Raw genomic sequence first — 21582 nt, 5'->3', positions numbered from 1 at the left:
CATCAAATCCATGTCTCTCAATTTTAAAGACAAGGATGTCGTGCGGGACAGTGTCAAATGCTTTGCGCAAGTCCAGGCAGATGATGTCAGTTGCTCTTCCTCTATCCACCAACGCTGTAACCCCATCATAGAAGGCCACCAAATTTGTCAGGCGTGATTTGCCCTTAGTGAAGCCATGTTATCTGTCACCAATCACCTCCTTATTTTCCATGTGCTTTAGCATAGTTTCCAGGAGGATCTGCTCCATGATCTTGCCGGGCACAGAGGTGAGACTGACTGGCCTGTAGTTCCCCAGGTCTTCCTTTTTTCCCTTTTTAAAAGTGGGGGTTACGCTTCCCCTTTTCTAGTCAGTGGGAACTTCACTGGACTTCCATGACTTCTCAAATGTGATGGATAGTGGCTTAGCAACTTCATCTGCCAGTTCCCTCAGAACCCGTGGATGCATCTCATCAGGTCCCATGGACTTATGCACCTTCAGGTTCCATAGATGGTCTTGAACCTGATCTTCTCCTACAGTGGGCACTTCTTCATTCTCCCAGTCCTTGCCTTTGCCTTCTGTGACTTGGGCAGTGTGGTTTGAGCACTTGCCGGTGAAGACCAAGGCAAAAAAATCGTTGAGTACCTCAGCCTTCTCCATATCTCAGGTAACCAGGTCTCCCGTTTCCTTCCAGAGAGGGCCCACATTTTCCCTAGTCTTTTATCACCTTTCATCCAGAGTATGTTATTATCTGTAATTATTAACTCTGCCAAATTCCAAGAAATATAAATGGGATGTTTTCTACAGAGGCTGAAAGTATACTGTTATCTTAGTTCTTCTAACTCTTAGTTCTTGGGTTATTTTACACAAAAAATTGTCCAGTTGTTTTTAGGTGTCTTGTTATTTCACCAGATGTCACGTTTTCTTGCTTCATGGACATATAATTCCTATAAATGTGCATGGGAGTTGAAGGAACATAAGAAAAAAAGAATTCTGGAAATAATTTAAACCTTTTTAATAAGCATTATAATGTTAACACATACCAAATATTCTTGATCTGCCAAATTTTAATCTATAGTTTTACAGTTTAGTTTTAAAATAGTACCAAAAAATTAACAGAATTTCTAAGCATTGAAGTTGGATACCTGAAATATGTTTAATTAAACGTTTAGGACAACATACCAGATATGCTTCTTTTTGATAGCTGGACCTGAAACCCCTTATGTTTCATAAATATTAGCACTGCAAACATCTTTAAAATAGTTATTTTGGCGAAATTTGTCAAGATGATTAAATATGTTTGTACTGATCTGCCTCTGCACTTCCCTGTTTTATCAAAAAACCTGGCTCAAACATTAGATCTACAATATACTCTTGAGGAGGAAGCAGAAGCCCAGCTATTCCTTGAGGAGAGTCATCAACCAATTTAACTTCATTCCAAGCTCTGTTATACTCGCCACGAACTAAACTACAGCCAATGCCAATTCTGTCTGCTATCACCTAAAAAGGAAAGAAAAAGGAGTTAATCACAGTTAATACGTGTTGTTTATGTGATATACAGCAAGGCCAAGAGATGCTTAAAAAGAAAACAAATACCTGAAAGGCCAAGAGCTTTCTTGAAACAGACTTTGTAAATCTCTAGAGTGTTCCAAACTGCAAATCTTTATTGTTGGTTCTGCTTAGAAAGTGTAGGCTTTTAAATGTTATTTCTACCATATTCTATGCACAACATGAAAAATATTCATTTTAACTCTTTTCAGACATTGATACATTTGTTTATCACCCAGTCCTTCAGATCTCAAATGAAGTGCAACAGTCACTGTACCCAGCAATGTTTTTTTCTGGTTGGAAGACTTATTTCTGAATAACATTTTGAAGAACTGTCTATACAAGCAATGAGGTGTAGGTACATTGCACACATGTAACTAGTATGAAATATTAAGTGTAAAAATGCAACATTTTTATCAGTGTAAGTTTAGGACTGCTGCTCCACTCCAAAGCACGCTCCTTGCTTTTCAGCTCTGCGAATGCGGGAAGCAATGGAATGCAAGGCACGTGTCTGCTAGATGAAACACCTGCCTTTCCTCTGTGCTGTGCTATCACTGACAGACCTACAATAGTTTCCAGCTACAAAACTGCTTTCTCAGAATGCATCTGCTGTGAAAGAATGAAATCCTGAAGGATTTTTGACTTGTTACAAATGGACAAGGACATCCATTGCTTAGACTGCTGTGGCTTTAAGAGAGATGATCCATCCCTACAAAGGTTTCTTAGGATAGTGGAGGATAAACAAACATCAGTGCTGCTTCAGCACAGTTAATTCATGCCCTCAGACCTCTACAAAATACATCAGGAACTTTCTTTCCCCATGGATACCATAAATTTAGGATTGTGCTCCTTCTCCTGTATACTGTTTCCTAGGTCCTTCCTGCCTAATGTGCTAGGCCCTTGCTTCTCTTTTCCTTTCCATCCAAGAAGGAGAGAAGTCCAGCTACCCAACGGCCAAGGAAAAAGGATGGGACAAATAAGCAGGCTGCACCAGTACGTCTTCACATGAAGACAGAAGAAATTAATCTTCCCAGTCTATGAAACTAGAACATAAAAGCTGTTACATGCTGTCATAGAATTCTGGATAGATACCAAATAAAGATTGTCCCAACAAATTTATATTTGCAGCATGGAAAAAAAAGGAAGCTCCATAATTCAATATTTTACAGTTTACAGATGATGTAAAATGTTTTGACTCCCAATCAAATATCTTGGCTTTTTTCCATTTATCAAGTATTCTGCTGATATCACTTAAGACAATTTAATGACAACAAGAACGTTTACAGAAATAAGCGATGCTGGCTTTCATTCACTAGGAAATCAACTTTGCCAGTGAAAAATTACTTAAGTGTATACAAAAGATTTTGCATGAATATAAATATTATATTACACTCATGGAAGTATACTTCAGTTTATAATATCCATTTAACATCAATAATTAATGTACCTTGAAAAGTAAAGCCCTATGGTAGAATGTCCCTTTTTTGACTTTCCCAACAGGCACAACGTTGCATTTCAGTTCAAATTCTATTTCACTTATGTGAAGTTCCCAGCTGAAGTCATGTAGTTTGTCTCTTTCAATCGGGCCACCCATCTTGTCTGCAACAAACCTGTTGCAATGTATACCGGGATAAATTACATCTATAATTCCTCTTGTATTTATCACAAAAATGTAGCAAAATGAAATGTATAAAAGCAATAAGTGAATGACATATAAGTCTTTAATACTTTTGCTGTGTTTGCTTTAATTACTGTATTTAGTAACTGGTATTTTAAATATGTTCACTGTTAAACACAGGTAGCCATAACCCAGGTCATTCACATTTGTCACAAACCTCAACCAAGGTGCAACATCTGTCAGCAGCGATTCCGGAGAGGTCTAGTATAGGCACAAAGTTGTCAGAGAAAATCATCAATACCAATGCAATTACTGAGGAAGTAGTTCAGAAGCTAGTGTTCATCTTTACAGTTAACAGACTACGTGAGCTACATATTACAAGCCCTAGCCCTTCCATTTGTTTGGAATTGTAATAAAGACATGAGAATATATATAACAAAAATAAAGCCATAGGTAATGATCCCAACATAGGAAAGCAACTATATCCAGAAAGGGTACTTCAACTTCTACATGTGCTTTCTTATATCAAAGCCAATATTTGAGGGGTGTGTATTTATTCATTAAAAAGAATGGCTGAGTCAAAGAGACAGAAGATCAGAACTCACAATTTGTGCAAACACTGCTAAAAGCACGTCTTTTGGGTGACTGTGCACACACAGGACCAAGCCCTGATTTGTAAGTCCCTAGCTCCTCATACATACACCTTCACCTCCCCTATGCATGGCCCCTGTATGTAAGGACCTTTTTTCCTCCAAGTGTCCTCAGCCACAAGGACAAGTGTTATTGAGGGTTCTCACTCTGGACAAGGTGTTGCAGAGCTGACATGGGAATCACAAGCCACTGCTTCGGGCAAGGAGCTAAAATCTGCATCACCCCTTCTGCAGTAAGTGTGAACAGATTCTGTCCTCACAGTACATGCAAGACAACCTCAAAGGCCGTCTTTCTCAAAACCTAGGGCCTGAGGAGGTTGCAACAGCATGGGTACAGGGAGTTATCACCGAGTGGCCTAGACATGGTATCTTGGAGCTGGGAATTACTGGATGAGCCTGAAGAAGTGGGGGGCTCCAAGCAGTCACTTGTGCAGCTTGTGCCTACAGCCAGCCCTCAGCGAAGAGAGCAAAGCTTCTTGAGCCTACATGCTCACCACTCTTGCATGCACACAGAGATGTGCTGCGTTTAAAAGGAGAGAGCCAGCACTATCATGTGTTCCCTCATCTACCCTGGCTCCCTCCCTGGTAAGCATGGCAGGAACCCTCCTCAAGCTGCCAGGCTGCCGAGGGCTGTTGCAGCTGCCTCCTCCTCCCCTTCCTATTCAATGCACACTATTCAGGCAGCTGTTTAAAATGGAACATACACATAAAAATCCCCACAGAAAATATTCTACTTAAATTTCCCGCAATTGTTTCATTGGGTTGTGTGTCTGCAAGTATTTAATTGGTGTGTTTGAAGAGCAGATTTGAAAGAGCATTTTATGGATTCCACCTTGAGGAAGGCAGCATGATTTATACACAGCTGGATAGTTAAGGATGAATATCCGTCCTGTCAAATTTTGCAATCAACAGAAAAGTCATTCCTCATATCACATTAGACCACTTCATTAAAAATGAGAGCTAGTAGAAGAAACAAATTTTGTGAGACTCAGCGGGATCTGACGCCAAACTCTCCAGATTCAGGAGGTAGCCAGGAAACTGCTAAGATAGTAAAGGTTACACTAAGGAGAAGATGAAAGCAGACACACTGCTTGGAGATGACAGTGATTGGTGCCCAGGCTGAGTAGTCAGTGTAACTAATGAATCACACATTGATAACAACAGTCTGTACATGCACCATTGCAATATTCTGGCACTATTAAATCATCGGGATGTTAATTACAGTAGCACCTAAAAACTACAGTAGAAAAATGTCTCGTGCTTTTGCCTCTATAGGAAAACAAAATACAAGAGAGTTTCTGTCCCAAGGGGTTTCCAAATCAACTAGACAAGAGAGATTCTAAGAGAAAGAACAGACATGATACATATAAGTTGCAACAGTCTCAGCTAGGGTTTTAGCCTGTCCATTTAGGTGCTGCAGCACCTGGGTCTCTCCCGTTCATTGATGTGTTCACTGGAAAGGATCAGTACACATATATAAATGTGAAAAAACTTAAATTGTCCATATGAATATTTTAAAAATGAGAAATTTGTACCCTTTTGTTGCAAGTGATTTTTTATTTTTAAAAAATTAAAATAATGACAACAAAATTAGAAACAAGAAGCTTAAAATCTAAAATTATGTCAAAATTCTGGACCAAAGTTGATTTGGATTCCAAGTAAGGATGGGAAAAATAAAAAATTTGGAAAAGTTGTCCTTGGATTAGAAAACTGTTATTTTACCAATTCAACTTATTTGCATTATTGTGAAAATACAATTCGGTACTCACTGTGCAAGAGCCACAACCTGCTCCCGGGTAGTAGTTAGTGGTGGAATGGTTTTGGAAGCATCATTAATGTAATCCAGTAAAATGAAGTCAGGTGGTGGTACCCAATGTGAATTTTCTAGATTTATTTCATCCTGGACTTCATATATAATCTGAATAACTTCTTTCATTCTTTCCTCTTCTTTTTTCCCCTTCCCTTTTCTTACATAGAAAACAATATACACTTATTCAGAATACTGTAATCTCTAAAGTCCAAATGCTAATACAGTAGTTCTTCAACAGGACATTTTAGACAAACTAATTTTGGGGGAAAGGTAGGGGACATCTTTTCTCTTGATAATGAATAGTCCAAAATCTACAAAGCTGTAGAGAATATTTGTGGTACATGCCCTCAGGAGATGGTTAGGAACCAAATGACACTAGCTCCATATTAATATTCCTGTAAATTCTCATTTTATGTTTGTCTGTGGCTCTGATATGCTTTTCCCATATATGGATTATTTAGGGGAGAAGACACCCACATAATAACAACGACGACAAGTTTTTAGAGTATATAGGAAACATTTTTAGACAGTTACGGTTTGGTTGCATATGGTCATGAATTAAAAATCATGAAAATCATGAGTTTTTACTTGGTAGAAATCTGGACTTCAAATAAAGGAACAAATAGTATCAAGAGCATGGCTGAAATCTTGATAGGACATGGCGAGCAGTAGTCTCTGTAGTTGCAAATCCATGTACTTCAAGCATTATACAAACTACAACACGGTTTGTCAGATGAAGATTTTATAAGAGATCTGTTTTTGCTGACTTTTTTCATTGTACACGCTATATTTTTCACTGATGTTCAGAATCTGAAAAATGACTGTGATCCTGAACAGGCACCATAAGCAGAGGAATAAATGAAACGCTTGTTTGGCTTACCTAGAATACTGTGCATTTCACAAGTTATGCAGCAACTACAAACTCCGTATCTTACCAGTGGTATCTTTAAGATCTATACAATCAGTCAGTTTAGGATTTTTCATTTGTGGGAACACATGGAACTTGTGTTTTGTAAGCACTATGTCTTTTTTCAGCATAGGTCCTGAATAATTCTGATGTGAAATATGAAAAAATTTCTTTCCTTTGTTTAACAGTTCTGGCTTATTTTTTAAAATCCATAATACTTCTGGCATTCTTGGAAGGAAAAAAAAGAAATAAAGGACCAGTAGAGTACATGGCTCCAACGCACACTATCATTATTGTATGCTTTTCAAATTCTTAAAATTTTTACAATGAACAGCATTCTTAAGACGGAAGGCATTGGAAAAAGCAGAAGGGCATAAACCATTATCAGTAGTCTAATTCAAGCAATTTGTCTTCAGAAGACTTTGCAAACTTTTCTTATACCTATTGAGATTTATCATATTCACAAAAAGCCCTTTTCATAGATTTCATAAAGCACATTTTTTCAGAAGGATAACCAATTAAGATTTAATCTTAAAATTATAGAAAATTTACCACCCTCTTAAATAAACTGTTCTGGTTATTAATTACATATACTTGAAAAAACCAGACAAACAGTTTTCTTTATCTAATGTGACTCTATTTAACTATAGCCAGGGGACCTTACAATGCTAGATTAAGCAGCTACCTGCTTCTCCATTTATACACTTATGATTATGGTTAAGAATACCCTGTTTAAAAAAAACCTGAATTACTCCCACCTCTCTGGTGTCTGACTTAGCAGGTTTTCAAAACAACAGTTTCTACAAATGGTATAATTCTTGTTCCTTGACCATCTTCTCTCTTTGTCCTCTGCTCTTCCCTTCTGTTCTCCCAGAACTTTCTTTTCCCTATGAAAACTGCACTGCTAAATTATAGCGCTATAGCAGGAGAATTTGTTCCCTTTTCCTATCTACTCAAATGACTCTTGAATCACTCTTATTCTCCTTCTTTCCAGTTTTCAGGAAGAAAAGACCTGAGAAGGATGGGTTTGAACAATGGTTTGTTTGGTTTTTGCTGCTTCTTATTTCTCTGAGGTATGACTATGTTCTGTTCCTTGGTGGAATGGCTGATACAAGGTTGTCTTCCACACCTGTCTCTACTCTACTCCTCAACTCTTCAGTTCACCATGTCTGTCTAACATTTATCTTGTAAGGAACTATGGAGTTGCTGTCTTACAGCTCAGTTCTATAAAATAATCAGTAACCATTGCAGTAGACTTCCGCTATCTTCTTCCTACCCTCTTTTTTATCCCCGTTATATTTACCAATAGGAATTACGACATCAGAATAAAATCACTCCCCTTTCCCAAAGCTGTCTTACTACTCGTGAGACATACTTGCTGCAAATGCAGAGGAACATTGCAAAGGAGAACTTATGGCAGTTAATAGTCTCCAAGCTGTTTCTGATTCCTGTTGCAACTTCAGTACAAAAGTCCAATGGGTCACCAGAGTGTCAGTGTGAGGAAGAAGGCAGCCAATGCAATATCCTACCACCAAAAGACAGCCATGACACCTATTTTCATTCCTTTTTTGTATAGCTTAATGCTTTGGCTGTCTTCAGAAAAGAAGTAAATCAGCATTGGAAAGTATTTCCTTCAATGCTGTACTGGAACGTAGCACGGAATAAAGCACATTTATCAGTCTACATTAAATATTACCTTTTAGTCCAGTCAATATGTATATCAGATATGCAACTGTTTGATCAAAAATGTTGCTATCTGTCTATGCAAATATACGTCAAACTATCAACTAGGCACTTCCTCTACATCTAATTCAAACAATTCCAGCAGACAATTACAACTGTCCTTTCTCTTAGCTTTCAACTATGGTTTATATAAAGTAGTATCACTTTTTCAAAACAATGGCTTTAAACTGTGTTTGGTAGTACTTTGCAAAATAATGATGAACAGAAACATATGATCAAAGGAAAAAAATATGTAAGAAAAAGTCTAAGCATGGTTGAGACTTGAGTCAGATACTGACCTTCAAGTAACTCCCATATATCTCACGAATTAATAATAATAATGATGTATGAATTACGGATTCAAAATGAATGACAATGGGGTTATAAATCATACAACTTGATCATGACATTCAAAAGCAATTATTTCATACTTGAAGAAAGATGTCTTTGTATCCCTGTAAGTTTACTATGAGAAATCGAGCCAGGTATTTGTTTTTTCCTAAAGAAAATTTTTTGCTTTCCGAAAGTGTTATGGTTGCTAACAGAGCAGTCATTTACGGTGTAATTGACATAAATTACATTAAAAAGCAACTATCCAAGGGTATCCTCATCTCACACTGTAATAAACAAACATATTATCTTGTCAGAACAGGTCTCTAAGCTCTGCACAGCTGCTTGAGACTTTGCAGCATGGTCTACGACTCTAGAGCATCTTCTGAGATGAAGAAATCCCCCAGTGGTGCAGAGCAAACATAACTGGGGCTCAATATCTCCCTTTGCCTCCTGCTCTCTTTGAGTAAACTGGCATATGCATGGTGGGTCATGACCACAGCATGCTGGGCATCGGGAGGACCTGGTAAATAAGCAGAAGCTAGAATAGGCCTGGTAAGACACTCAAGATGCAGGATCCTGAAACAGGAACCTTCCACAATGCAATTCATATGATCATTTCAGGTATCTACTACAAAATTATTTAAACTGAATTCCAGAAGTGCTTGCAGTCCAAATAACTAGTCAAATGTAAATGTCTGCCTTTGAAAGTCAATAACTTTTGGATAGACTTATCTCACAGTTCGGGTCCTGATTTAAGTCAGAACCTCAACCCTTCACAGTCAGTAGCTATTATCTGTCAACAGTTTACATGTCAGTTCTAAACAAACTGATACACATATAATTCAAAGTATAATACCTTAAGCCTTTTTCTCTAGTGCTGCTTTTGCTCAGTGAAGACCGTTGTCCAGATAAGTCCTGCTTTTCCTCCATTGGAGATACCATTGAACTATTGAGATCACAAAGCACAATTTTCTCTTGATTTCATCTCTCAAGCACACACAGATACATACATACACAGAAATATATAAGCAGTCTAAGAAATCAACCATTATCTCTATCAATAAAATGCCTGTACAGACGGTAGCATATCATAGTTCACGGATGAGCTCTAAGCTAAAAATGGCAAATATAGTACCTCAGTTCCTACAACAGATACTCCATCTCTCCCTTTTTTCAAACCCTGCAGTGCTTAGCATTTTGTAATGCCCACCACGGAATAGAACTAACAGCCCTGAGGCATGGCCAAGGCCCCCTATACCATAAAATAAGGAAAATTAGGAAGTCAGAACGCACAGAAAGCAGCATAATAAATGGTCAGCTCACTAAGTCAGCTAACAGAAAAGCCGAGGAGAGTTGTGAGTTACATCACGTTCCTTTCAAGGACTAGATACCATCCCACTGATGGCAAGGAGGCTCTATTTAGACTGGTTTTGGAATCCTGAACATTCCCCTGGAATTAGGCATGTACACCTGCCTTCTCTGAAAGGCACTGTTGTGGTCGTGGTTGTGCTGCTGTTTTACATAGTTATCGGTTCAGTTGGGAGACTAGGGTTCAGTTTTCTTCCACAGGAACTAACTAAGGGTTAAGCATTTTATATTAAAAGTTATCAAGACAAGGACTAGAATTTTGGTTTTGACTCTCTCAGATAAGTGCCTTAACAGCCGAAGTAGAAAGCTCTGTTCATTATGCCTCTTCGTTAGTGAACAGCTACAACGAACCAGAATGAGACTGCTAAACCCCAAATATGATATGATCAGCTATCTGCAGGTGGGAGGGGCAGGCTCAGATCCTCTTTCTGTAAAAGAAGGAAATTAATTTCCCACAACAAGGTTAGAGATTCTGACTTATTTGGTATGAGCAGACATGGCTACCAGATCAGTTCCCCAGAAAGGACTGCAGGACTGTACCTAGTGTATGATATGGATCGGAGGGGAGCCCTGCAAGAGTGAGGCATTTTTAGATTTGTTGCTGTCAAAACTGGGACAGTTCTGAGCATACCCTTCTAAGCTTTTAGTAATGTATGGAATTTCACTGGAAGAAATTTAATCTAGAAATAAGGATGCATGTAGGCAGTGTAGGAACTTTTCGTGGGTCTAGGTTCTAAATTGAGAAAGAACTTCTACCCTTATTTCCCCATGTCTTGGTTGTCAAGCTATAAAATAACAGCATTTCACTGCTTCCTAGGGATATTGAAAGGAAAAACAGCCAAATAAATGGGAGATGTTCAAATACAGCATGAGGAGGGAGGACAAATAATTACTAAGTTAGACAAAGGAAGATTACTGCAATTAGGAGGTGAAAGAAAGACTGAAAACATAGTTAACATTGTATTTGAGCATTTGTACTCTGTTAGGAAACTTTCTGTAACTATTTTCAATCAGAATTCTATTTCTAATAATAGAGAGCAATAACAGAACATTGACAAGTAAATCTTAAGACTATACCTTGCTTTTTCTCTACTGCCTTTTCTTGAAATAGAAGGTGACAAGATAGTCTGTTCATAAGATGAATCTTGTGCCTTTTCCTCTACTGCAAGGACACTGAAACAGAACAAGATATTTTTGCATATTATTTGCAGAGATAGTATTTGCATGTTAAGCTATGAAAATTCTGATTTTAAAGTGCAGTAAGTATATTCATAGGAAGTACATAAGTGGAAGAAATAACATAACCACTAATAAACCGGATACCAATTCAGGGATCAAAAATGAAGTACAGAATACCAAATGATAGGCACAAGAGTAACTGGGGAGTAAGACTGCTGCCAAGGTGCAAAGGCAAGAAGCTGCATCAAAGTCAAAGAAAGAAAACCTGACAGTTAAAGATAACTCCAGGGATCAACAAAGAGCATGGAAATTTAATTTGTCATAGATATTGTCAGACATCTTTATGGTGTCATATACAAGCTTAAAAGGAAAGCTGATGATACTGTAAACCAAATATGTGATGTGTTGACAGAGAAGAAGGTTTTGGACTTGCAAAATATTGGTAGAGCGTTCTTTGATCTGTGAGACTGTTTACAGGAAATGACTCCCAGTTAAACAAGTCCAATACCAACTTCCTGCATTCAAATCTAAGAAGATTTGTTAGGCTGGCTTCAACTTAAACAGAGAAGAAATGGACACAGGTTCTTTATCAAGCCTAAAAGCTTGATACTTGGCTTTGTCCTGCCTCTTGGGATGTTGTGCTTAAAATTCCATGCATTTGTCTGTACAAGAAGATCATCAAATCATAGGTTTCATTGTCACATGTTGACATTCAGCTTAGATGACATAATTATTATGGCAGATGACAAGCTTTGTTATAACTCATAAATCACTGGGTGTCCCACCATCAGGAAGGGTGTTAAATGAACGAGTCTTAATGGCTAACTTACAAAAAAGCAACTCAACTGAATAAATCTTTTCTGTCTAGAGGGAAAAAAAGTTATTTTCCAAATTCTTATTTTATAAAATAAAAATCTCTTGCCTTCTAGGACATGAAACGCTACGCTGAGATCTCTCTATTTTATATATGTGTGTGTATACACACTATGTAGTTCGTACTGGAAACAGTGGAAAGGACAGAAAAGATGAGCTACTGCAATAAATGTTGGTAGATCAAATATGACTCACTCTTCTCGTGGTTTAGCATTAATGAAGATTATGGCCCGACGGTCAGTAAGCTCTTGCATGCTCAGTTCCTCCAAAGATAAAAATTTCGCTCCAGGTTTTATCTACAAGAAAATTAGAATAAAAGATAAGGTGTTCTGTTCAGCTAAATATGAAGAGAAAAAAAATACTTAAAAGATACTTAAAGAGTAATTTTAAATTCCTAATCTTCAACAGAAGACTTACATAAGAACTTATAAAGCCATTCAAAATATGTGAAATTGGTTTCTTCTTCATTTGCATTTTCTTCATCAATTTTCTTAGAAAGCTTGTTTATAAATAATTTAACCTGTAATTATTGTTACTGTGTCATTCCAAACAGTTCTAGAATAAGGAAATGTTACTGCCTCTCAAGGCTTTACAATATAGGATAGAATTTTCAAAAGCAACCAAGTGCCTTAGGAGCAGGTATTTAACTGAATTTCAGTAAGACTGGTATTTCTAATTCATTTGGGCATTTTGAAAAGTCCTCAGGTTTAAACTGAACACAGCACTAACAAGTGATACATAGTGGAGTCATTCTTAATGTATAAACAGCGCTTTGTGAGAGAAAGGGTCATGACCAAGGTGAAATCATGAACTCTCTCCTTCTTTATGTAAAACTAAACAAACAAAAAGTCCATAGGTCATTCAGTGTCAGGTTAGTATTAAGTAGACTGCAGGGAAAGAGACCAGAAGAACTAAGATCTGAGAAAGGATCTAGAAAGGAACTAGGAGCTGCACAGCTTACATAGGATTGGGAAGAAGATCTCAACTGGGGAATAGCATGAAGATGAGATTTCATCCATGAAGAAAGATAATCAAAAGAAATTAGTATAAAAGCTGGGAAACTTCAGGATAAGAAAAGAAAGTATTTTATGCAGCCAGATTCTGGCTTTTGCTATAGTACTCTTACTTTTTCTAAATCAAGAAGAAAATTTTACTCTTTCTAAGTAGAGTAATTTATTTAAAGTAGCTTACCTGACCACAATCATAGAATCCATCAGTAATGATGTTACTTGATGATAAATATCCCACCTGGCTGTACTTTTGTGAAAGATTGTTATCAAGGAGCTTTTCCAGAGCAGCTTCACTAAAGTTATTTTTGCGCCCTGTTGATAGATTAATTTCTTCAAGGATGTCTAAAGCACTGTTAAACACAATACAAAGGCTAATTCGTCATTAAATACCAATTAATTGTTATTATACAATTCAGACTTAGTTTTCAGCATTGCCAAGGCCAAGACAGATTCACTTACAAGTGCTAGCCTGGTGCCCCCTGGGCCAGCAAGGAGCTGGCTGTGCTGCACAGAATTCTTTCTCTAGGGGAGGAAAATGCCTTGCAGTGCTTAAAAGCAATTCCCTCAGGCAGTTAGCAGTTACATAGAGAAATGCTGACAGGATGCCACAACCTTTTTTCAGAAGGATGTTAGGTACCACAGAGAACTTGAGAAAAAGAAGGATGTAAAAGCAGAGTAAAAGAAAAAATGTTCAGAGCTGACCATATAATACATTTTGAGGAATCTCTCTCTCTCTGTCTCTCAACTTGCAATGCAATTTGCAGATTCCATTACGCAATGTGTGAATCCTTCTGGTTTAGGACTGTTACTGCGTTTAGGGAGGGATAGTTGGCAGAGATTTGCAAAACACAGATGACCATGGAAACACAAGCAGTTGTGTCAGCATCACCAGATGCAGGATTTTTGCAGCATGGAGGTAGAAACAAATGATCATGTGGGGACACGGGAGGACAGGAATTAATTCCTTAAACTGGTTTTGGAGCTGAAACCTGCATACTGATAACTTCTGACCTGAGAAACTTAGGAAAAGGACACTAAGAAGAAAAAGGAAGTTGAATCAGGAGAACATAATACAGTGCAGGTTTGGAACTGTTTAGGAATGAAAACAGCAGGAAAAAAGAGGGAGATACATTCATGTGTATGTGTATGTGTATATTCAAATTTATATCTGTGTGTGTCTATACACACATGCAGACATTCTTCACATCCTAAGGAATCAATTTCGCATACTAAGGAATAAATTTTTTTTATATATATAATGAACTCCACGTTTAGACTGCCCATTTCTCTCTGTGAACTACACAGGGAGCCTCAGCTGTGGACATTTACAATGTAGACATCTGAAGGTACATCAGATGGATTCCAGAGAACAAGTTTTTCAGGCAATGCAAATGACAACCTTCTCTTTTAGAAGAGAGCAATGGGAGAAAATAGTGGAACAGCAGTACAGGCTATTTGTCACACAGCATACTGCAACAAAGTCAGATAACCAGCAAGTAATGCAGGGAAGAATTTTAAAGGGGAAAATGAGTAAGAAAAGCCTAATGAGTACAGCAGTGTCAAAGACAGATGACATTACAGGCACAATGGCACATTACCCTCATGTGGAGGAACGACAAGCCAAAAAGAGACAAATACGGCTGCACCAAAAATTCTGTGAAGACCCAAAAGCCAAAAAAGGACTCATACAGAAATGGAAACACTGACACTTTCAACAGGAAAGAAGAAGTAAGGGAAAAAACCAAAAGACCCACAGGCAAAGTGAGATACAACTATTCAGGAACTGAAACAAAAATAAATGTTTCATATGCTGCAAGTCAGAGAGGAAAATGTAGGCCTATTACTCAATGGGGGAAGAAAACTCGTAACAGATGGCACAGAAAAGACTGAAGTGTCTGATGCCTTTTTTGCTTCAGTTTTCATAAAAAGGTTGCAAGCAGATGCCTGGCAGTTATATTAACACGGAGGTGGAAACAGTAGGCTTAAAATGTCTAGAATAAGTTTCAAGAGACAAAGTTATCAGTGCCTGAGGAGACTTACCTCATACTATTCTATGAATTGGCAAAAGCAACCTCTGAACTATTTATAATTATATTTGAAAATTCAGGGAAGACAGGCTAGATGCCAGGAGAGTGGAGAAGGGCAAAGATAGTATCTAGATTTGAAAAAGGAAGAACAAGGAAATAATAGAGATCATTCAGCCAAATTTCAGTGTCCAAAGGACACCATATCAAATTATTAAACAATCAGTTTGCAAGCAACAAGAGATAAGATGGTAAGAAATAGCCATTATGTATTTGTCAAGAATAAATCGTGTAAAGCCAACCGAATCCTTTCTGTGATATGGTAACTGACTTAATGTATAGGCAGAAGAAGTAGATGTGAGATACGAGTTGACTTTGAGATATGTTTTGACTTTAATAAGTCTTTTCACGTATTCCTACTTGAATACTCATGAGCAAGTCAGGGAAATATGACCTACATGAAAATAACATGAAGTAGTGCCTGACTAGTTGAAAAACTATGCTTAATGTATCAGTATCAATAATATGCTGTCAAACTGGAAGGACACATAAATTAAGAATCCTACTCCGATACTGTCACAAAGAAGGGATTAAATAAGAACAGTGCTATATGCAAAATACAGAAAATAATTACTGAGCTTTATTTGATGGTGGTATGACCTCAGCTAAAGTACCTCATCCAGGCTGAGAGACGGCACTTCGAAATGGCATAAATAAATGAGAGAAATTCAGAGATGTGTGACAAAATGATACAAGATTTCAAAACAAAAAGAAGTTTAACATTTTTACTTTGTCATGAAAAGGAAACTGAGAGAGGGACATGGATCATAAGAAAATTTAAAAAGTTAAACTCAAATTGCTATAATATTGTTATTCAATCCCACTGAAAGTAGGACAACATATAGTTGAATTTGCTGTAAGGGATATTTAGAACTCAGAAACACCTTCTAATTGTAAGGATACTTCAGCACTGGAACAGATTACCTTGCAAAGTTGTGAAACCCCCTCAGAATTGGTATTTACACTTAACAAGCAGAAATATGTCAGTGTACCTCATTCAGTCGTACAGGGCAGATGGATAACATCACCTTGAGGTCCCCTGCTGACCTAAATTTCTGAGATTCTCATTTTGCAGAATCCCCTCATAGATGGATTTTAAGTATCTGTGCAGTAATCAGAGAAGTGTCCAGCAGAGGGAGCAGGGCAATTACATATATTTTAATTTAACACTAACTAAAACAGTCACCCCGTACAAGGAGCCCTGTGCCATAACTCTTACAACCTAAACCAGCTTTTGTAATTCAGATATTAATATATGGAACTTGGAGTTTCTAAGAAGGAATAAAATAGAGTCTCTTTTACGTGACACTTATGCACACCTCCAGTTAACCAGAGTTTGTAAACCAAATTTAGCCTCTGTGTAATAAGTACAATTTACTCTATATTGAACTTCGCCTGAAACCTTAATTTCAGTTTCATATGTATGGGGCACTCTAGTCCCTAATTTTGACTGATATAAGCACATCTTCAATATGAAGCCTAATTCAGTCACAGAAATAAAAAATGTTTTTATGATGCCAGGCAGTTCTCTCTTCAGGCGTGCATATTTTCTGAAGACTTCTGTTACTTAAAATCAAGACCATTTCATTTGTAACATCTGTGGTGCAAAAGTAGTTTCTGCTTACCAGAAAGTATAGCTTAACTTTGTTATTCTGCTATAAAATATATAAAGATCAACTTAATAGAGTTCTCTCATCAAAATCTTCCCTCTGCCTCTTGATACTATTTCTACTCACCCTAGCCTACATAGTTCAACAGCGGTTAGTTCATCACTTGCACAGACCATAACAGCCCAACAGACATTTCTTCTGACTTCTTCATTCTTAGAATGCAGCAATTCAACGAGTGGTCCCAGTCCACCTGCATTTCTTAACTATAAAAAAAAATAAGACATTGCCACTTACATATTTCATCTGTCCTAGCAAGAAGAGCCTATGAAATTCACCTTCCGAAACATTCAAGCCTTGTAGAGAAGCTGTGCTGGGCTGGTAGAAAGGCCATTTAGGGGGATTCTCTGCTTCTGTGAACCCTGCATAGGCGGGAGCTGAAGCGAGCTTCAGAGTGGTTCAAGGCACATATCCCTTCTGGCTCTGGCTTGCTTTTCAGTTATTAGGTTGCGCTGTGGAAACTGAAGAGACTATGCAACTCAAAACTGCCACGGAGAGTTACACAGTTTTTCTGTCTTCTGTTGCCTCCTAGCAACTAATTTACATCACAATATATTTGAATTTGTATTGTATTGTATGTATGACAATCTTATTAACATCCTATTCTCTTGTGTGCTACAGTATCTTTCCTATACACACTGGAGGAAATACTGCTCATTTAGCTTTTTGAAGAGAAAGACATTTTAAGGACACTGAAAGAGGTAGATTAATTATCTATGCCCCTTATTCATGTCCTAATTAACAGCCTTGACCCATGAGAAATCCCCAGCTTATGATCTATGAATGCACATAGCATCATCCTTATTTATGAAAAGAAAATAATGTGACCATTGATAAACAGTGAAAAGTTCAACTTGCTGGATGCCACTGATCAAGGGATTAATTATATTTTGAGTTTTATTTGAAGTACGTTTACTCCATGCACATCCAGTATCTTATAAATCAAGAACAGACGTTGCTGTTCAGGCCTTTAAAGTGGGCAGTAGAACAACACTGAGGGAGAGTAAAAAGGACAGAACTTCTCGTCTTCAAAATACAGCCGACAGTTGCAGCTGAGAGAAACCTTAATGTTTAATGCTCATAAACATGGGGATTAAGATACAGCCTTGGTTAAAGCTCACTGAAGCCACTGGAAAGCTGTAAAACATGAATTTGGCGCGAGCAAATACATAAGTAAAAATACAAATTAAAGAAAACCCTTCCCAAGTTCTCATGACAAACAGCGCTAAATTCAGCTGAACAAGCCTATGATGAAAGTGAAAAATTAGTTACTGTCTAGAAACCCTGGGACTTCTACGACAGACATACAAAGATCCTAGGTAAGTACAACATCAACCTCAGGATCTAGAAATGTTACAAATAACCACAACCTCGAAGAAGAGTTTTACCTCAGTTCTTGCATCAGCATCACAACCAAACGCAGCCACAGCAAATGCTGCTTTGCTTTGCACTTGGCTGTTGGTCGAGCGCAACGGTTCTGCAAGCGCACTCATAATACCACGGCTCTGGATATTTACGCGGAATGGCTCTTGCATGGCCAGATTTGTTAGCACTGTGGCAGCATTAGCAATGGCTCCATCTCTCTGAGCATTCAAGATATTTACTAGTGGCTCGATTCCTTCAGCCTCAGCAACAGCACTAGCAAAATGAAGGAAAAAAAAAAAAAGAAATATTTGGTTTTTTAGGGCCATTATATTTACCAACTAAATTAGTATTACATTTCAAGAATATAAAATATTGCTTACTTGCAATAAATTGCAAGACTGATGTTTATATTTTAAATTATAGTATGAGGTTGAAATTAAAAATTGAACTGTGACACCCCTCTTTCTGACACCTTAACTATATTTGACTCACAGTGTGAAGCTCAAGAGGCGCAACCAAGTCACAAACTTCTGGATTCTTTAACTTATTAGGACGTGGATTCAGTCTGAGGTTTCAAACACGTGAATAAAATCTTGAATCTTTTCAAAGATGCAGAATTTCTGTATCTTTAGTTCCAGGCAAATGCCTCTGCAGAGTTTTATCACCTCTCCCCATAATCATTCTAGCACTATTTCTAATGAGGATTATAGTGCACAGAATATCACATTGTTGTTCTTTGTGCTGTCTCCGTAAATTTCTGTGATCGGATACTTAGGTGGCATAAACGTAGTACAGCAAGCTTGTGCCATTCTTACAGAGTAGGTGTACAGGGTGCAATTCAGTGCAATGTAGAGATTACTGTGCTGGCTTTATACAAGCTGATTTAGACAGCAGGAGTACAACAGACACATCAGCATAAAGTACAGGGCTGGCTATGACTGTGGTTCCACACCAACTAGTCTATCAGCAGCAGATCCAGTTTAAATATTCCCTCTGCTCTGAGATGATCATTGCAGCCATGGCTAAAGGGTGCTGCCCCTCAGCAGTGCTGGGACAAATGCTGGGGTGGCCAAGTTCTGAGCTAGACCTGCAAAACAACCTGCTTGCAAATAAAATTGGGGAAGATTGTTGGGATTTTTTAGGGATTATTTAATAGATTTAGGTTAGAGAACAGCCAAGAAAAAACAGCTGAAGAAGCACTACTAAGGAAATAGAAACTTCAGGTAGGAGACAGCAGAAGGTGCAGGCAGCTGCACTATTAGAGGACACATTTGCAAATGACTTAAATCTGATGTGCTGCAAAACTAATAGTCACGTGGGCCTCCATCTCAGTCACAGCAGAAGGAACTGGTCTATGAGCACTTTGTCTTAACACTGCTATTCTGCTTCTGGCACTCACCGGCACAGTGCCTTTCAAAAGAAAAAAAAGGTCAGCTTCATATTTAATATCTGGGATAAAGAATATATTTGAAAGCAGCTGGTGACGTGGCTTATAATGATAGTAAACTCTTGACTACAACTGACGCAGACCCTGAAGAGAGAACCTGGCCTGGCTGAGGGGAAACTACCATGCTCTAACAAATCTGAAAAGGCATATGTTTCTGGGTTACCACTTCATGATGTATTCTTCGGTTTCTTTGCCATAGGCAAAAGAGACTACTGATACAAATGTCATTTACATCCTTCAAATGCCATAAGATATTCCATAACTTAAGATTTTTGTTGACCTTCTTGCCAAAACTTTGCTTTTTATTAAACAACAGGAACTTACTTGTCTATATCATCTTACATCCGTTTCAGTGGTATTTTTTCCAATGTCATTATAAACCAGCACACTATAAAAATTGAATCGTCTTCCTTCTGAGTTTGTATATAAAATTTGATCAAATGATTTGAGGCATATGTCCAATTTACTATCTGCTCTTAGTAATTTTACATTGGGTTCATCTGTTTGTTTAACAAAAGTTGGCAATATTGTTAGCAACGGAAATGCGCAGACGGCAATTTGAATTTTCATTGCAACTTTTTATACCCCCTTTTAGTACATTTTGTCTACACCAAAACCATAACAAACTCTCCCACCTCTATACAAGCATATCTAAGCACTTCAACAACAGAAGAGTGTGCATTTTTTTAAGTTTTGCTGAATTTCTGTCAACACATTAATAAGAGAAGTCTGGATGTAAAAATCTTACTTTTACTATAACAGCATCTTACCAAAAATCTAACTAACCTTTTGGTAACTTTCACAGTTACAAAATAAACATAACTTAGAAGGATTACATACACAAGAAACAGTTATGCTATCAAAGACTGTCAAGGTATTGATAAAAAAAAAAAACCTCAGGAATGATGATGGTCATGCTCTTATGCAAACAGGACAGAAAGCAGAATACATGCCAACCTGTGCTATATAATCCCACTACATGGGCAACATGATGTAGATCTTACTGTGAAGTGATCTTAGAGCAAGTATCTCCAAATGACATTTTCAGAGATGGATGCATTTTCTGAGCATACCTGAATGAATCAGCAGAGGCCAACAGGATTTGTTAGTCTGATCCCTGCCTCAGCTACAAGGTGATGGCAGCGCACAGGTAGTGCTGGAACATGGGTGTAAGGAAGGCTGGCAGCAGGCAGTAGCCTCCGGTTTGGAAAAAAAGGGAAAAGGCAGCAATCCAATGAAGGTAAGTAGGGTTATTAGATTGGGTGCAGCAGAAAGGTATAGGGCCAGTTTAGTGTTGGCTAATTAATCCTCCTGGAGCACCAGTAATTTTAATGCAAGCACTTCAGTCTCTATTCAGAAGTGAATCCCATGTTTTCAGATGTCCGGCACGGCACTCCTCAGAGTGTCTTCAATTAGCTGGATTTCCTCTTATCTGGGTATCCTCCCTCCCCTTCCCTCCTTGACCAGATAAAGAAGAGCTGAAAATGTTTTGTTTGGTTGTTGTTTTGGTTTTTTCTTTTTTTTTTTTTTTGGGGGGGGAGGAGGGGGTTGGTTTGGTTTTTTGGGGTTTGTTTGGTTGTTGTTTTTTGGTTTGGTGTTTTCTGCCCGCCCCCCCCCAGGTAAGGCCACTGTATTTCTAGGTTCTCTGGTTAATATTGTCTTTTCTTTCCCATGAAAATTTTATCCAGATTTCCAGCTTGAGGAGTGCTCTTGCTCTATCCAGGCTGCTGTATATGAAGAAATCTTGGACATGTTGATTGCACATGTAAGGATCAGCTATAGACCACATGTACCACAAGTTTTCCATGAAACATCACATTCATAGCATGTGTAACAATGACATGACGTACCTGCTGGCAAAGTGTGGGAGAGACTAACCTTACATGCACACAGCCATGCACAGAAAGGCATGTCCATAAGCTATCAGATATACAGCATTACACAGTATATACACACATACCTTACCCAAGGAAAAAAAAAACCAAACAACAAACAGTTTTTCTTGTACAATGGATACACAGAAA

At 37.9% G+C, this 21582-nt stretch overlaps 1 protein-coding gene across 1 annotated transcript in view; it reads right to left on the bottom strand.

Annotated features, from left to right (window-relative positions):
* Positions 1 to 972: 972 nt before the first annotated feature.
* ARMC3 (armadillo repeat containing 3) overlaps positions 973 to 21582 on the bottom strand; it is a 51431-nt gene continuing 30821 nt past the window's right edge. The window contains exons 10-18 of the mRNA XM_075140799.1: positions 18135 to 18384; positions 16816 to 16952; positions 13177 to 13345; positions 12181 to 12281; positions 11011 to 11106; positions 9422 to 9511; positions 5563 to 5760; positions 2973 to 3135; positions 973 to 1477 (exon numbers count right to left, since the gene is read on the bottom strand). Of these exons, the coding sequence (XP_074996900.1) occupies positions 1268 to 1477; positions 2973 to 3135; positions 5563 to 5760; positions 9422 to 9511; positions 11011 to 11106; positions 12181 to 12281; positions 13177 to 13345; positions 16816 to 16952; positions 18135 to 18384 (1414 nt within the window). The 3' untranslated portion in view covers positions 973 to 1267. The remainder of the gene's footprint in view (positions 1478 to 2972; positions 3136 to 5562; positions 5761 to 9421; positions 9512 to 11010; positions 11107 to 12180; positions 12282 to 13176; positions 13346 to 16815; positions 16953 to 18134; positions 18385 to 21582) is intronic.

The sequence above is a fragment of the Calonectris borealis genome, chromosome 2, assembly GCF_964195595.1.
Source record: "Calonectris borealis chromosome 2, bCalBor7.hap1.2, whole genome shotgun sequence".
Classification (NCBI taxonomy): Eukaryota; Metazoa; Chordata; class Aves; order Procellariiformes; family Procellariidae; genus Calonectris; species Calonectris borealis.
This window is presented reverse-complemented; position numbering and strand designations above follow the sequence as displayed.